Source organism: Carettochelys insculpta, chromosome 4 (assembly GCF_033958435.1).
Source record: "Carettochelys insculpta isolate YL-2023 chromosome 4, ASM3395843v1, whole genome shotgun sequence".
NCBI lineage: Eukaryota > Metazoa > Chordata > Testudines > Carettochelyidae > Carettochelys > Carettochelys insculpta.
This window is the reverse complement of record NC_134140.1, coordinates 117,714,459-117,732,271: the sequence shown is the minus strand read 5'-3', so window position 1 is coordinate 117,732,271 and position 17,813 is coordinate 117,714,459. Positions and strand designations below refer to the sequence as shown.

General features: G+C 47.2%; 2 protein-coding genes across 6 annotated transcripts in view; one reads left to right on the top strand and one right to left on the bottom strand.

The window, feature by feature from the left end:
* Positions 1 to 3,921, top strand: part of SMARCAD1 (SNF2 related chromatin remodeling ATPase with DExD box 1) — a 109,535-nt gene extending 105,614 nt beyond the window's left edge. For 3 of the 5 annotated variants that reach the window (XM_074993590.1, XM_074993591.1, XM_074993594.1), the window contains one exon: positions 398 to 3,921. In XM_074993590.1, coding sequence (XP_074849691.1) covers positions 398 to 575 — 178 coding nt within the window. In that variant the 3' untranslated portion in view covers positions 576 to 3,921. The remainder of the gene's footprint in view (positions 1 to 397) is intronic. The other 2 variants (XM_074993592.1, XM_074993593.1) reach the window with 2 other exon arrangements.
* Positions 3,922 to 4,117: 196 nt separating this feature from the next.
* HPGDS (hematopoietic prostaglandin D synthase) overlaps positions 4,118 to 17,813 on the bottom strand; it is a 50,560-nt gene continuing 36,864 nt past the window's right edge. The window contains exons 6-7 of the mRNA XM_074993597.1: positions 5,631 to 5,729; positions 4,118 to 4,663 (exon numbers count right to left, since the gene is read on the bottom strand). Coding sequence (XP_074849698.1) covers positions 4,499 to 4,663; positions 5,631 to 5,729 — 264 coding nt within the window. The 3' untranslated portion in view covers positions 4,118 to 4,498. The remainder of the gene's footprint in view (positions 4,664 to 5,630; positions 5,730 to 17,813) is intronic.

The following is a 17,813-nucleotide window of genomic DNA, read 5'->3' as shown; positions in this document are numbered from 1 at the left end:
GAAGAAGATTATTGTAAGAAAGATCATGGAAGATTGAGGAGAATTTTGGAAATCAAAGACCAAGGCATTTGATGTGAACTGAAAGTAGTGCAAGGAATCATGGTCACCTCCTGTCCCTTGTAAATGGGGAAAGGAGTCACAAAGTGATTGCACTAGTTTAAGACAGTTGGATTTTAGCAGGCCTTGGTTAGGCACGACCGCTTTCTGTGAGGCATCAGGCTAAATAGCTCTAAACAAAGAGCTTCAATATCATTTAGCAATATTTTCCTCCTTTAAAAGAATGGGGGAGATACCAAAAAGGTGTTGTGGAAAGGAATCAGTCATCTACTATCAGATGACTAATTCGTAATTCATAGTTGTGAGATAATGGATTTAATCCTATTTTTGTGGTTTTTAGAGAAGTACAAGTCATAAAGCTAATCAGTAAAGGGACCATTGAGGAATCTATGCTCAAAATCAGTCAGCAGAAGTTGAAGCTAGAACAAGATATGACTGCAGTAGATTTAGGTAAGTCTTCATTACTCAGTGTAGTTCACATTACACTTCATAGTGGTCATCTACATAGAACTAAATAAATTAGCAACTTCTACTTAAAGTGCAATTTTACTCTGAAAATTGAGTTGTTAATGTTTGAAAATCCAAACTGCTTCCCATGTACCTTATCCCATTGTTACTTACCTTTCTTTAATTTCTGCAATGCACTTATATAAATTAGAAATTAATATTAAAAGTGCCCCATGATGCACTGTACTGGTTATAAGAATTGTCATAGTTCAATAAAACATTAATTTTTATTTCCTGTGAAATTGCCCCAGAACTCAGTATTGGAATGTCACAAATGCAAGGCTGTGCTGTGGAATGTAAGTCCAGCTTGCCTCTGAATTCTGTGGGTGTGATGGTTGATTGTGTTTGTTAATCTAATAGTGAAAATCCAGTGGTGTTCTGCATGTTGAAAGAGCTCTAGTCAAGTCAAGGGAAAAGGATTTCTTGCTGAAGTGTAAATCTAGGCAGAATCTTACTGCTTTGAGCTGTGTTTATTCCTGTGAAATGTTTTCATTAATAGAGCACTAATGTTTTGCTTTTATTCCACAGGAGAAGAAGGAACCATTCCAGCAGATATAGCTACATTATTAAAAGCTTCATTAGGTTTGTAACATGTAAATAAAATAGTTATGCGTTTTATTGGAGATAAAAAGGCAATGTGGTACACCCATGGACTTTCTCGTTACTGGTGACCGTAAGATTTATGAACATTTATAACTTTTTGTAATTCCAATACTGTATTTCTCATGCTATTAAAGGTTTTTAACACTGAGAATTCTCCAGATGCTTGAAAACAAAATGTGTGAATTCCACACACATATGTTGTGCATAAAATGTTGAATAGTCCATATTTTACAAATCAGTTTTAAAAAGGGGGACCTAGTTAGTGATCATTTTACAAGATCTGCTAATCCTTAAGATTTGTCAGTATTTTTGTAATTATTTCTACCTCCAAATTATATATATATATATAAAATATATATATATATATATATATATATATATGAGAACTGTCTGTTTCACTGGATAATGTGTGTAGATTTTTTTTACATGTGCCTTATTTGACAATGCTGATGTCTGTTTATGCTTGTTTTTGTTCATTTGAAGTACTGTACTGTTTTTTGTATCAACTTGTTCAAATAAAATTGTCTAGATGACTGGGGGTCGTCTTTATTTGAGACAATGTTCTGCTCTACCAATAGGAACAAAATAAAAAAAGAAGCAGCTTTCAACCTATTTCAGACATTCTACTCTAACTGATCTTACTTAATCAAATATTATTGCTAATATTTTGTTTGTACTGTGCTTGGGAACACAGATGTAAAGATTGGGTTCCTGCTCTACAGAGCTTTCAGCCTAAGGCCGTGATCCTGTGAATTCTTTATGCACTGTGTGTAATGAGTAGTTCTGTTGATTTGGGTGGGACAACTCCATGTGTAAAATGAAGCAAGTGGGGCAAAGATTTAATTATGAACTGCATAAGTGAGATCAACAAGGATGGGAAGGAGAAGAGAAAAATCCTAACTGGATTACAATTGTAAGGTTTTTTTCTGAAGTGGCATCTAGGGTGACCCTAAGTTGGAAACCTTCTGGAAACAGCCCGCTTTGGAGGAGGTTATAAAAAATGCACCTCACTTGCTTCCTTGCTGCAGTTGACGCTGGACCCTACCTCCATTGACCTCTCCATAGCCAGGGAAACCTCTCGCATTTTGAGCCAAACTCTTAGGTTCTACTCTTACCTTATAATCATTGTAGTTCAGTTGCTAGACTACAAGGGTATGTCTGTGCAACAGCTTGGAGCAGTGTTTCCTGTACTCTTGTGTGGCCACTCAGGAGAGATTAACATGCTGCCTAGCTGATTAGCAGAGTGCCCATATCTGGGTTTTTTGTTTCTACTGGTGGTGCACATTCACACCATGCCTCAGTGCACATAAAGAATTTTATTCCACACATGGATGGAAAAGATCAGCAAGAACATTGGCTGGGAAGTGTATTTTCTACCTCCACTCCAAGTAGTATGCTTAAAAACAGTCATGTAGCTGCAATCTTGCATGAACGGTGACTTGGGCTAGCAACCCAAATATAATCCCGTCTGACCTCCTGGATACATAAATGGGTAGCTAGCCTGAGGAAGAAGGGTGCACTGTAACTGTGACTCATCAGCTTCCATCCAGTTGGATTTAAGTGAAGGCATCTGGGAGAAGACAGTAAAGTGCAGGCCTGAAGAGAGTTATTTGAGGAAAAGAGAGCAGTTACTTTGATCTGCTAGTGATAAGTTCCAAGGAAACAGAAGAATGACATATTAGAACTGGAGAACCATGTCATGTTGAAGGAAGGCTGGTGCCATGGCCTCTAGGAATGAAGGAAGAACCAGTATGGCCAGAAATAAGGGCTGACTTTAGAAGGCTGTCCTCAGGGGCAGAAGTCTGACTCAAAAGCCAGAGGGTCTCGAAAAATGTAACACTATGGAGAGCCCTTTGGCAGAAGATCCAGAATAGAGGGCTGACTCGGGCTTGTGGGAGAAGACTTGAGGGACAGAAGCTGTTTTTGGAACTCTTGAAGGTGAGGCCCTGGGGCAGAGAGTAACTGTGACAGAGCAATTCATGACTCTCAGGTTGGTGACCTTGTAAAATGGCCTCTAGCATTAAAGAGCTGCTGAGTTGTAGACTTCTGTTACCTTTGGGGGGGTTGAGAGGAATTGTTTTGTGTGTGTTTGTTTTTGTAACCTCACATAACTTAATCTTTATATCTCTATTTCCCCATTCGTAGAGTGAAATTATAACTCATCTTTGTCAAGTGTGTTAAGAATCTCCCAATTTTTGTATCAGTTTCTCACCTTCTTTTGGAGCCCTATCTTGGAGGGGGCAAGGCGGGGGTGGGGGCAGTGGAGACAGGACATCAGTTTGCCTCCTCCTGCACAGTGATTGTGTCTGTCTTCAGCGACTATCCTTTTCCTTGTCTCTCTGTTTCCTTCCACACCCCACCCCTTTCTCTCTCCTCTTGCTACTCCCTGCTCTATCCCTCCTTGTGCCCATGGGATGGGAGGTGTCTCTTTGGTGCAACCCAATGTTGAACAAAAACTTGGCTCCTGCAGCTTCATCTTGCAGCAGAGTACGTGAGGTTCTCCTGTGGAAGTAGAGGGATAAAGTTGGCTGCCTTTCAAAGAATAACCTACAGGCATTGTGCACCAAGAGCATGTTTGAACAGAACCTGTAGGGATCTGGGTTCCTGCAGTTTCTCCACCTGCATTGATGGTCTGTTTTCCCTTAAGTCCATTCCCTTTCCTCCCTCTCTGAAATAGTGTAGGACCTCTCACACTGAACTAGTCATAAAGATGTAAATAGTACTATCAGGATGACTCTTCCCCCCTCCCAACACAGGATGTGGAGGGCATGGGATGTAAAGTGCTGATAGTCTCCAAACTCATCAGGGCATTCCAATCTACCATGGCTACTTCTGCGTTCGTCTTTCATAAGTATAACTAAATTGTTGATTTGTGTTACTTTTGTACAGTGAAAAACATAATCACTGAGATTTTAAATAACACACAAACATAGTGAAATGTATTCTTAGTATAAATCCCCATGTTGTTGTTGTCACAGAAGTCAAAATACAGAGTCTGGTGTATTTGACTCCATTTTATAATCAATTATACCAGTGTTTAATTTGCATCTTGCTATATTAAAGCACGCATAACAAATTAAATGTAACTACTCTGAAACTTGTTTTTCATTGCCAGCTGTTCTCCTTACCCCCTGAAACCTCATGAAACACAGAAAAGAGAAAGAATTTAATCCAAAAATCAGTTCCAATCAAGACTGATTGACTGAATGAAATTAGGCATTGAATTATCTTAAGTTACTAATTTAAAAAAAAAAACAAGAAGAAATGAGAGGTGCTGAGTTATTTTGAAAAAAATATGCCTGCACCTATTCTTTAAACCAGAACTGCTGATCTACAATGTAGTCTTTGGTCTTTGCTCAGTCCAGGCTGCGATAGCAGGAAGTGCTTGTACTCTCTCTTTCAGAGCCAAAAGTTTAGGGTAGTTGTCCACCAGGCCAGGCTTGAGGAACAGCAGAGTTGTACTGCACACATCCCAGTAGAAATCAGCCCAGGTTACCTGGTGAAAACAAAGAGGGACGCAGTTAGTTGGTATAATCAAACAGCAGAATTCTTAACATCAAAGACCTGGTCCATATGGAATCTAAAATGATGAGAGCTGCACTTTAAATGACATTTGACCCCTTCTGTGTCAGCCCACTCATTCCTGTTTAAACACTTCTGTAACTGTAGATTGAAGATTTCCCCTCATGAGGTTCCAGTCCGTTGCCTTTAGCATAAAATGATTATGCTGAGTTCCTAGCCATGCTATACATTTAACCATGTTGTCAGGCATGGCATTAAAGCAAGGTGAGCAAGACTGTTGCTTTGGGTCCTGCACCATCAGGGCCTCATGCTGCAATTGAGTCAGGCCGTACTGTCAGCATGCCCCTTTGAGTCCCTCCCACTGTCCATGGCTGTCAGCATGTTGCCTTGGGCCCCACAAATGCTTTGGACAGGCCTGCATGTTGTAGCTTGATCCGCTGACTTGATGGCAGCTGTAGCCAGGGGTCTGAGTCTAAACAGTATAGAAATCCTGTTGGATGAATTGATTTGAAAATGTGGTTGTGAACCAGTTCAATTCATACTGAGTTTCTATATGCTTTGGTCAGCATACGGACAGGAGCAATCTATGTAAATTGACCTTGGAAATGTCCAGTTTGTCATACTCTGAGGCTTTTAGGCAAAGGCTAGAACACTAATTCTATATTTAGTGTGCATAGCGCTAAGCTATGTTTAATCTGATGAGCAGTGTTTAAAATGATTTGGTTCAAAACTGTTTTAAACTGTTCAGCAAACATGAATCCAAGCCCATAGATTTGAAATTGTGAGTGTAGTCACCGCCTGAAAACATGTTAAGAAAAGCAAAGAACTAAAGCCAACAGACAACAAAGGAAGTTTCTGAAGGTGAAAATTGTTTAATTTCCAGCAGTCAGTTTGCTGCAGTAGCAAGTGGATTTGAAAGAGGAGGGGAAGAAGATACTCACAGATTTCCCAACCAGCCACTTCTTATTCCCTAAGAAACTGTCCACATCTCGTAATAGTTCAGGAGCAGTGTTAGTGAGGAGGTCATTAAATTTCTGTTGCTGGGGGGGCAAAAACAAAGTTTAAGTGGGAAGGGTGATCAGATTTATTTTTTGACAGATCTGTTCTATGAAACAGTGGTACAGCATAAATATGGGCTTGGAAAACTTCATGACAATGGAGTAATTTAAACTGATGAATCCAGCCTGAAAAATAATAGTGATATTTGTTTGTCTTGAATTCATATAGTGGTTCTATACCTCATCTTTACAGTAGAAACATGTTAATACACAGTTAAAGTTTAGTGAAGCAAGCAAAATAATTTGAAACTATATGGGGAAAAATGATTGAGTAGTTGTATATTCGAGCATGCAAGCAGATACTGAAATATTCATTAACACTAACCAATGAACCATTTGATATACTGATGTTGAAGAGGGAATTTGTGCACAGTGTCTTGTTTTTTAACATCAGACCAGTTTGTTCTCTGTCAACATCAAGTCATACACCTAAGCTGCGTCTACACTACAGCTCTCTTTCAAAAGGACGGCTTTCTAAACTGAATGTCAAAAGACGGCATTTCAAAATGGAGCATCCACATGGGCAAATGGGGAACGAAGGGTCGACCCGCCCTTTCGAATGGCCCCCACCGCACTTTCGAAATAGAGTGTCCACGAGTCCCAGGTTGCTCTTTCAAAAGTACAGGGGCAGGAAGTGCGGCAGACAGGGTTGTATGATGGATGAGCCCTTCCAGGGCTGCCACCTGATGTCCCTTTAAGGTCCCCCACCCCAAGCCTCAGCCTGCACATGCTGAGGGCCAGCTACCTGTCCCCAGGCGTGCAGACCAACAGGGAGCAGAGGAGACAGCCCCGGCCCCCAGGGATCCCGAGAAGCTCCAACATGCATCAAGGCCATGGCTGGTGCACTGGCCTCAGTCCTGGCTGCTGTGCATCAGCATCTCTGGGTGGCAACCCAACTAGCCACCCTCCTGGAGGCGATCCTCAGGGTGCGACATCCCCATCTGATCCCCCAGGTCACCCACCACTTGTGGGGCTTCCCCACAAGCAGTAAGTGGTGGGACCAACTGGTGCTGGAGCACTGGGGCGACGACCAGTGGCTACAGAACTTTAGAATGACCAAGGGGACATTCCTGGAGCTGTGCCACTGGCTCCAGCACCACGACACCCACATGAGGTCCGCACTCCCACTCCAGAAAAGGGTGGCCACTGCCCTCTGGAAACTGGGCCACCGCAGGCAGTCATCAATCCATCGGCCACCAGTTCAGGGTGGGCAGGGCCACTGTCAGGGCTGTCCTCAACAAGGTAAGCCATGGCTGTGTCACACCCCCACTGCACGCAGGGGACAGAAGGCACACCAGCAAAGGGCCACCATTGGGCACCGGGGAGGCAGCTTCCCCCAGGGACAGGGACGTGGATGGACAGGCACACCACCCCGCCCCACACTCATGAGCGCACCTTCGCCCCATGCCCTGCAGGTTGTCCGGGCCATCAACAGGGTCCTCCTCCAGCAGCTGATCTGAGTCGGGGACCTGGATGACACCAGCCAGGGGTTCAATGAGTTGGGCTTCCCAAACTGTTTTAGTGCCCTGGACAGCACACACATCACCTCCAGGCCCCTGAGCACAGCGGCGGCGCCTATGTAAACCACAAGGGCTACCACTCCATGGTCCTGCAGGCATCCGTCGAGTCCAACAGTTGATTACAAGACATCTGCATGGCCTGGGCTGACCACGCCCACAACACCAGGGTGTTCCGGAACTCAGGTCTGGGCCTCCGCATGGCCAAGGGGACCTTCACCCCATAGTGGGAGCTTCCTGTCAGGGACACCACAATGCCGCCCTTCACCATGGTGGCTGCAGCCTACTGTCTGCAGGCCTGCCTGATGAGGCCACACATGGGACACACGCAGCCTAGCCAGGATGTTTTCAACCAGCAGCTGACCTGGTCCTGCAATGCTGTTGAGTGGGCGCTTCCAATGCCTCCTCGCCAGGCTAGAGGTGAGCCTCCACAGCGTGCCGGTGGTGTTCGGGGCCTTCTGCACCCTGCACAACTTGGTGGAGGGGTGGGCCGCCGAGGTGGAGCATGGGTATGATCAGCCTCCTACTGCCCCATGCCGGTAGGCCCAGCAGGACAGCATGCAAGTACAGGACCCTGCACCAGGCCTTAAGAGGGGGCTGCAGTAAGCCCCCAACCCTCCACATGCCCCACCAACATCACCCCCACACCTACACAGGGGACTCAGGTTAAACTTCATGATAAACATGCAAAAGAAGGTGCAAGAAACTGCAATGGACCATTTTGGAATAACCTGCCTGTGAGTGAAAATTTTTTTCCTGCTAACAGTTGGTTTATTACTTGAAGCATGCCTAATATTTCTTGAACTGTAGTAAGCTCTTGAGCTTAATGTGCTGTTAGGATAATACCTTGTGTATAATGTTCCCAGGTTAATCATATCCTTTATCAGTTAAAATCAAGTTTAAAGGGATATTACATACTACAGTGAGGGGGACATACAACTTCTTAGATTCACATTCCCCCTTACTAAACAGTGGTACTCACATCTCAGTTGTTCAGGAGTCAAATTAGCCATCATCATTCTTCAAAAGACCTGTGTGTGTGTCATCTGTTCATTATTTGCAAAATGACTATCCATGTATTAGTATTTTATTGACTACAATTGGTTAATAATACGGTAGAAGCACCCTGACTGGTTAATAACTTTGATTAAATTAGCGTTTTAATATCATGTGCTGCAAAGAGCCACAAAAAAATACATGTAAGAGCCACTGGCAACTCGCAAGCCTCACTCTGAATATCACTGGTTAAAAATCACAAAACCGCGATTCGTTCTAGGGACAAGCATGTGTAATTCCTGTTGCTTAGAATGCTGAATCTATAAGAAAAATATCAGTGAACTATTATATGTACTGCAGGTTGAACCTCTCTAGTCTGGCGCCCTCAGGACATTACTGGGGCCAAATGAGACAGTTTGCCAGACCATGGCTACGTATACACTAGCCCCAAACTTTGAAATGGCCACGCAAATGGCCATTTCGAAGTTTACTAATGAAGCGCTGAAATGCATATTCAGTGCTTCATTAGCATGCAGGCGGCCGCGGCACTTCGAAATTGACGCGCCTTGCCGCCGCGCGGCTTGTCCTGACGGGGCTCCTTTTCGAAAGGACCCCACCTACTTTGAAGTCCCCTTATTCCCATGAGCAGATGGGAATAAGGGGACTTTGAAGTAGGCGGGCTCCTTTCGAAAAGGAGCCCCGTCGGGACAAGCCGCGCGGCGGTGAGGCGCGTCAATTTCGAAGTGCCGCGGCCGCCTGCATGCTAATGAAGCGCTGAACATGCATTTCAGCACTTCATGAGTAAACTTTGAAATGGCCATTTGCGTGGCCATTTTGAAGTTTGGGGCTAGTGTAGACGCGGCCCATGGGAGGTAAATATTGTCTTGCAGCAGTAACACTTCCACTGCTTACTGGGCTCTGAGAAGACACGTATGGGTAAATTACAGCTAAATAACAGCACAGAACACTGAGAACCAGGACTGGTGGCTGTAAACAAACTTTGTGGGACCACAGAAAACTTGGCCACACTCAGGATAAATACTTGTCTGGCTAAATAAAAGCATGCCAGATTATGGATGTTGCCAAATGAGAGAGTTCTAGATTAGAGAGGTTCAACCTTTAATAGGTATCACAGCATGCAACTAAAATATTCAGAGTTCTTGTCGCATAATATATTGAATAAGGTGTGTTACTAAGGCAAGAGTTATTTACTGCTTTGGCCAAGCAAAGTAAGGCCTTACATGCAATTCTTTGGTGTTTTCCTGTGTGTAACGCAATAATTTCTGAAAACGCGTTTCACATTTGCCTAATCCCAACACACAAGAAGCATACATGAAAGAATGTCACCAGACTACATAAACAATGAAGTATGCAGTGTCATGGGGCAATCCCCTCTGGAGCATCCTCATGCAACAGGCCAGAGCACAACAAGCATGGCTGCCTCAGTTTCCCTCCTGAGGTATCCCAGAGGATTTCACATCAGGCTCTTCTGCTTAAATACTACCCTTCCTGGGCGCCAGTTCATTACAAGCTTTGTATATATCAGTGAATAACAAAAGTCATAAAATATAGTCCATGTGACTTCCCTCCCCAGTACACATAGTCCTTAAAATCTTATGCTTTCCAGCTAGAACGCACACAGCCTCTCTGCTGCAAGATCATCTTTATCAGGGAAAATCTTCCAGCGCTGTCACCTTTCCTTTGGGTCCAGCTCTTGGAACCTGGAATTGTCAGCAAAAACCTGTCCTCTGATCCTCCTTCCTTAAGCAGTCTGACCCATGGTCTCCGGCTTGCGATTGACAGAAAATTCCTTTGCTTCTGCTGCTCTCCTGCTTCTTCGTGGAATTCATCTGTCAATTTCTGGAATCTTTCATCTCCTGGCTAACTCAATCCACCTTGACTCTCTGTCCCTAACTGAGCCTTTCCAGTCCCCAGGTGCTGCCTTGCCCTTTTAATTGGCCAAACGGGAACACCTGTCCTATCACAAGAGCTCTTGACCTGCTTCATTCACGTGGGCCAGCCACTGTGTGAGAGCAATCCTGTAGGTTTACTTATTTTAGAATCTTAGGTGTTTACATGGCCCCCACTGCTATAGTATCTGTTCTATTACTTAGCTAGTCTTGCAACAGCCCTTGAGGTAGCATTAGTAGGTAGCATTATCCTATCTGGGGGGCTGAGAGACAGAGTCATGAAATGGCTAGTGCAAGGTCACATGGAAAGTAGGAGCGGAAGCCTCCCAAGTTGCAGAGCACCTATCCATCCTTCCTAATGCAAACGTCAGAAACCACGGATAAGCCATCAAGTGCAATAGTGCAACAAAATGGCTAAATAACATCTAATAGACAAATGTGACCTTTTAATTTTACCTGATTTTACTCAATAAACAATTATCAGACAGTAACATCTTAGATTGTGCCACTGAAAAATTTTACATATTTTGCCTATGGACGCTGTGTGGTGCTGGCTTTTTGTATTTTCCCCCATTTTCACAATGGTAGTCTTGGAAGCTAATTCACTTTTTGTGTTCTTAGTCTGTTTCTCTTTTAGGTTCTCAGTTGCTTCACCATTTGATTGTTGCTCCTCTAAGCCAAGGAGGAAAGAGGAGAGCCTTCTCTATGTTTTTCCTGAGGGGGAGCAGTGCTTTCACATGATCCTATGGCTTTTGAGTTAAGATTTCTTTCTCTGATGTATGTTGAGCAGTGTCAGATTTCTGGGTTGTTAGTGAACTCACAGCAGCTTGTGACTTGGCTCAGCACCACCTTCTTGCTGTGAATGACATGAAGGGGGAGCAACCTTGGTAAGGTGTTGCTAAGTACCTCTAATTGGCTGAAGTAATATCAAGGAGTCTTTTTGAAATTTTCTGGGCCATTGCCTCTCTCGTTAGTGTGGGGTCAATGTACAAACATGTCCGAGGTCACTACCTCCTCATGTCCAGCCTTTGTGAGGTTAATGGCTCAGCGTGTCTGTTTGGCTCATAAGATGTGACTAGCTGCTTCTGGTCTGATGTAAAAAACAGGCCTCTGAGGGCTTCTCACGTAGCACCTCTTAACTTTTTTTGGTTTTATGTGAAAAGCCATTTCTCTGACATCCACTGGCTGAGTTGCTCACCTACTGAGCAGATGTCCAGGCTTAAACGATGTGGCTTTCTATTTTGCTGAGTAGAAGACAAGATGCAGAACATTGTGAGATTACTGGCTTAGCACCTCTGAGTGGCTGTGCTGCAAGGCAGAGGACTCAGGACTTCCAACTTGCTAGTCTGTTGAGAGCCATTTCAATGTAATGTCACTGGCTCAGCTGCTCATACTTGGAAAAATGGAGTGAGGAAAGTTTCTTTTAAAACAGTCTCAGTAGATTGCAATGTCCAACCCAGAAGTAGCTAAGAGCAGAGCCAGTCTTAGGGGCTGGCAAGCTGGGTGGTTGCCCGAGGCCGCTACTTTCAAGGGGCCACCAAAAAGCCAGTGGGGAGTGTTGGGTTTGGCTGCTGTCTTGGCAGCCAGCTTTCCCTGGCTCTGCGCACTCCTGAGCAGGCATGCCACTCCCAGGCTGGCCCCACCACCACCACTCTAGGATTGGGCCGGCTGCTGTGCGCGGAGCTGGGGCAGAGTGCTGGGCTCAGGCTTACTGTGGGGCCACCATTTTCAAGGGGCTGCCAAAATTTGCCCGGGGTCACCAATTGGCTAGGATTGGCCCTGGCTAAGAGTCCTGCGTAGAGGCAGCCTTAGCACTAACAATCAATGCACTGACAAACAGAGCTGTCAGTGAGTCACCATCCCTTACACATCTGATAAAAGAGGGCTAATAACTTGGACTTTCAGAAGTACTCTGCCTGAGGCAGACTTGTCCTGTATCGTTTGCATTAGCTGTTTAGTCTACTAAGTGTTTTCATGTTTCCTTGGCAACAAGGGTTGAGGTATTCTTCATTCAATTGTGTAATGATTATCTGATTCTTGTTGCATAGCACCCTGTGTATTTCTGGCACATCACGTAGCAAATATGCAGCATGAGTCATGTTGGATGCTGCTTATAGTGTTACACTCCTGGAATTCTCTCTCTGATTTTTATAAGTTGCTAGTTAGGTTCATATTTATGTAATAATATTGTTTGCTATCTTTGCCATTTATCAGGATTGTTGGCCTTCGGAAGGGAGTGATAATGTATATCAGGGCAAATTTATTTCTTGATAATATTCGTCCAAGTTATTTTCAGACTTTCCAGATGACCTCTGAAGCAACCTCAAGATTTTGCACTTTGGTGGCATTTTTTGTTTTTGTTTTGTTTTATGAGTAATTCAATTGATGAGGTAGGGCTTGAGGCTATTCAGAGAGGTAGTTTTCTTTGTACTTGCTTTCTAGTAGGTGAAATGCTACCATCAATTGTAAGGGATGTATGTTTCTTTAGCAGAAAAGGATAGGCATTCACTGATATAAGCTTCGTCTACACTGGGATGCTACATCGAAATACACGTCCTCCAGGGCTGGTGCCATCGACCTTCAACGTCGACGTTGGGCAGCACTACATCAAAATAGGCGCTGCAAGGGAGCATCTACACACCAAAGCGGCCCAAATCGAAATAAGGGTGCCAGGAACAGCTGCAGACAGGGTCACAGGGTGGACTAGCACTTCTGGGGCAACAGCAAGCCGCTCCCTTAAAGGGCCCCTCCCAGACACACACAGCCTGCACAGCATGCGGTCTGCAGAGCCACAAGCACGCACACCCCGTGGAAGCACCATGGACCCCCAGCAGCAGCAGCAGCCAGAGGCCCACACACCCGCCCCTGCAGGACCAGTGGCTGCCCTGCTTAGTGCCATGCAGGAGGCAGCTGACCATCTTTTATTTGAGGAAGATGAGCTGCCCTCAGGGGATGAGGAAGCAGCCCCAGACCTTGCTGCCCTCCCAAACTCCCCCGCCGCACATGCCACCAGCTGTGGAGATGCCCCATGAGCATGGACTGGTGGGAGCGGCTGGTGCTTGGTGAGTGGGACGACGACCGCTGGCTCTGGAACTTCCGGATGAGCCGGCAGACATTCCTGGAGCTCTGCCAGTGGCTCACCCCTGCCTTACAGCACCAGGGCACCCCCATGCGACGTGCCCTCACTGTAGAGAAACGGGTCGGCATCGCTGTCTGGAAGCTGGCCACTCCAGACAGCTACCGATCCGTAGGGCAGCAGTTCAGCATGGGCAAGGCCACCATCGGGACTGTCCTCATGGAGGTAAGAGGACCTGGGGGGGGGAGCCCTGTGGGGAGGGGGGGAACCCTGGGGGGAGCGGGGAAGCCCTGGGGGGGAGGGCCAGACACACCCCTCACTGGTGCTGTCTCATGTCCTTCCCCTGCAGGTCATCCGCACAGTCAATGCCCTGCTCCTGCACAGGCTCGTGCAGCTTGGGGACCCGGATGCCGCCATCGCGGGGTTTGCCAGCCTGGGCTTCCCAAATTGCTTTGGGGCCCTAGATGGGACCCATATCCCCATCCGTACACCCTCCCATCCTCCACAACACTCCCTGCCCCCACGCCCACATCACAGAGCACTCGAGAGCACACACCCCACACTTTTCTTTGAAATAAATGGAAATGTTGTTTGAAACAAAACAGTGCAACGTTATTATTAAAAGAAGAAGGGGGGAACCATGTACATGGGTGGACAGCTACTAAACAGGGGTAGAACAAAAACTATTTACAAAGATGGGGGGAATATGTACAAAGGAGGGGGGGCAACTTCTTCGGCCCCGCACCCTAATGTCCAGCACCTGGTGTTGGGGGGCGCGACCCACGTCTGGGCCAGAGCCCTGGTCGAGGCTGGGTGGGGGCCGGGAGAACCGGCAGATAGGGCTGGGTGGTGTCCGCAGGCCCATGGTACCCCTCGGCGGCAGGCCCCAAGGTGGCAGATGGTGGAGGGATGGCAGGCGGAGCGGTGGCAGGCGCAGCGGGAGGGCCAGGTGCCGCGCGATCTCCTGGAATGTGCACATGAAGGCGCCCCAAGCCTCCTGGTGCCAGGCCAGCGCTCACTCCTGGAGCTCAAGCCACCGCTCCTCCACCTGCAGGCGCCGCTCAGACACCTCCAGCTGACGGCGGAGGGTGGCGAGTGGCTGGGGGTCTGTGGCCACCCGCGGGTGGCTCCTCAGCTGTTGGCCTCATCCTGGGGCTGGTCCGTGCTCCACCGAGGGGCTGGCCTGCTGGGATGGCCCTGGTGGGCTGTCCGGGACCACAGACGCTGTGCCGGTGCTCTCCGGGCCCTCCGATGGTGCAGCTGCGGAACAGAGGGGGGAACAAGAGTGGAGACAGCCATTAGTGCGGGCCCTGACCCGTGGCCCTTGTCCCCCCACCCCTCTGCTGCTGGTTCCCCATCCTCATCCCCCGGAGATGATGATGATGATGATGGGTGTCCAACCCCCCCGCCATGGGGGACCCTAGGTGCCGCTCCCCCCATCCCCAGGGATGGGGCATGGTGCTGTCCTGCTGGGGGGCAGGGGCTGATGCACTCTTCTGAGGGACATGCCACTGCTGTCCTTGGGGCCATGGTCATCTGGGCGTGTGGAGGGCCCTGGTCATGTCTCTTGTCCCCGCCCCTTAACTCCGGGGGTGTGCACCGGGGGGGGTACATACCTGACAGTCCGCTCCCACGGTCGGGGGACACCCATTGGGCAGATGCCCTGCTGGAGCTGCGGGACAGGAGGGCGATGTGGAGCCCCCCATCGCTGGAGGACTCCCCCGACTCCTCCTTTGGCGTCCCAGGGGTGGGCTCCTGGGGTGTCTCCTGGGGTGCAGGGCTTGCCTCCGGGGCGGACTCTGTCTCCGGGGCCTGCTGGGGCTTGTCACCCAAGGTACCAAGAGTGGCCGGAGGGGAGGAGGTGTACCAGGGGCCCAGGATGGACCTGAGCTCCCTGTAAAAGAGACAAGTGACGGTGGCGGCCCCAGATCATCTGGCTGCGTCCCGGGCCCAGGCATAACCCTGCCGCAGCTCCTTTACCTTACTCCTGACGTGGTCAGGAGTGCGGGCAGGGTGACCCCGGGCAGCCAGGCCCTTGGCCAGGTAAGCAAATGCATCCACGTTCCGCCTCTTGCTCCCCATTACCTGGAGCACCTCCTCCTCACTCCAGAGCCCCAGCAGGTCCTGGATCTCGGCCTCCATCCAGGAGGGGGCCCCGCTGCCTCTTCGCCCACTGGCTGCCAGCCTGGGAGCCCTGGGTCCCCTTAGGGGGCAGGTGCCCTGTGGGTGCTTGGGGGGCTGGCTGGCTGCCATCACTGCAGGGTGTTGGGCTGCGGCTGCTGCGGGTGTGCAGGCTGAGCACGTGGCAGTGCTGCTGCCTGCATGCACTCTCAGCTTCCTGCACAGGAATGCAGGGGGCGGGGAGCTTTAAGGCGCAGCTGCACGCAGCGACCATAGAGTTCAGGGGCTGGAGAGAGCGTCTCTCAACCCCCTCAGCTGATGGCTGCCATGGAGGACCCCACTATTTCGATGTTGTGGGACGCGGATCATCTACACATGCCCTACTTCGACGTTCAACGTCAAAGTAGGGCGCTATTCCCATCTCCTCATGAGGATAGCGACTGCGACATCTCACCACCTTACGTCGATTTCCACTTCGAAATAGCGCTCACCACATGTAGACGCAGTGGGCGCTATTTTGAAGTTGGCACAGCTACTTCAAAGTAGCCGGCTAGTGTAGATGCAGCTATAATGACGTAAAATAATTTCTCCTTATTAGTCATCCATAAGCAACGACTCGGACGCTATCTGGGATAAGCCACTTGATTACCATGATCTTGCCTTCCAGAGTTTTGAAGTGTACATTAATGAGAATAAATCACATTTATATGCACAAAAAGACACAACACTGAAGGCTGATGTCCTACTTTGAAGCTGGTATAAAATACATATTTCCACAGTTCTTTTTGCTGGCTTTATTTATTTCCTTAATTATCAGCTGTGACAAGGGGTATGCTGTTCTACAGTCACTTTTCAGGTGTCTGAAAGCTGTCTGGTTTTGTGCATCACAAAATGAATGTAATTCAGTGCAGTGTAAATTTATTTAAATGTTGCAAGTCTCATTCCAGAAAGCACGATCTCTCTCTCTCTCTCTCTCTCCCTCTCTTTTTGGTTACACTAAGTGCTAGGCTTCATTTTCACCATAAGGTGGCAACATTCCAAACCAAATTAGAAAAGTTTGGAAAGTGAATAAGCAGGAAGGAGGACCGTTATTAAAAGGAAAAAGGCTCTTCAGGTGAGGTTTTTGAGGGAAGCTGTATTCTAGGACCCCTATCCTGTTGCATCCCCTCTTTCTGCACAAGTTGAGCACTGGTGCATTTGTCTTTTGTTTAAGTAAATTTAGTGATGGTGGCATAAGCTTGACTGCCAGTCTTGGAGGCATGAAAGCGCCAGTCACAGAACAGGTGCAGTACAGAAGCTAGCATCATGCCAGTGTCCCTCGATCATTATAGAGCCAGTGGTCACTTCAGTGGCTACGGCAACAGTGCTGCCATCCCCACGCTTCTAAAGACCATTACCCCTCACAAAAATATTTGTAAAAAGTGTGCGTTTGGGATTTGAGTCTTTCAGGATTCATGTTTGCAAACATTTCTCTGGGAGAATTTTCCCCTTTAAATACAAGGGTATGTCTACACTCGAGCAATCTGTTGACAGAAGTTTGTCAGAAGAAAACTTCTATCAACAGGTTGCAGACAGACTGCAAAGCAGATTGGAAGAGCGAGCCGCTCTGTCGGAAGTGGTCGTACTGCTTGGCTGCTCTTTCGACAAAATGGCCAACTGGGAGCACAGCAGACAGGGCTGCTCAGTGAACAGGAAGCTCCGTCTATTGACAGAAGGCCCCTGGAATATCCACACTGCTTTTCTGTCGACAGAGGCATTCTGCCTCATGGGGTGGCGACAGAATGCTGCTGACAGAAGTGCCACACTCTGTCAATTTACTGTCCACAGAACACCTTGGGAATGTGGCTGCCGCAAGGGTCTTGTTGACAAAAATGCCAGTTTTGTCAACAACCTTCTAGTGTAGACATAGCCAAAGACTGTCCTTGCGGTATCATGTGACTCCAGCTGGGGCTTTGAGGAAAGCACAAGTAGGAGCCTCATGATAAAAATTGTGAGTGTTAACACTGAGGTCTTCACATTTTCAGGAGAGACTCAGCCTCTTCACATACAAAGTCATACAGCACTTACCAAGATTTGTTCTGTATTACTGTAGTTACTATATGTCATTACCATTGACAAACTCTTGCTGTTATAAATGACTACCCATGATGTCTTTTTCTTTCCACAGCTTAGGAGAGAACTGAATTTAGAGGCGTACAAAACTTTGGGACATTTCCAAATTATCTTATTTCCTAAAGTTTGGTTAACATGTATTTTGTCTCTTGCTTTCTTTGCAGGATTTGGAATGCTCTTCGTTTTATAAGTTGGAGCCAGTCAAAAACTGAACATAGTTAGAAGTTAATGAAAAAGATATTAAATGCATTCATGGCTGTTGAACAGCACAGTGGATATAGGACTTAATAATGGCTATTTGTCTTTTGAATATGCACTTGTAATTAAATTCCTA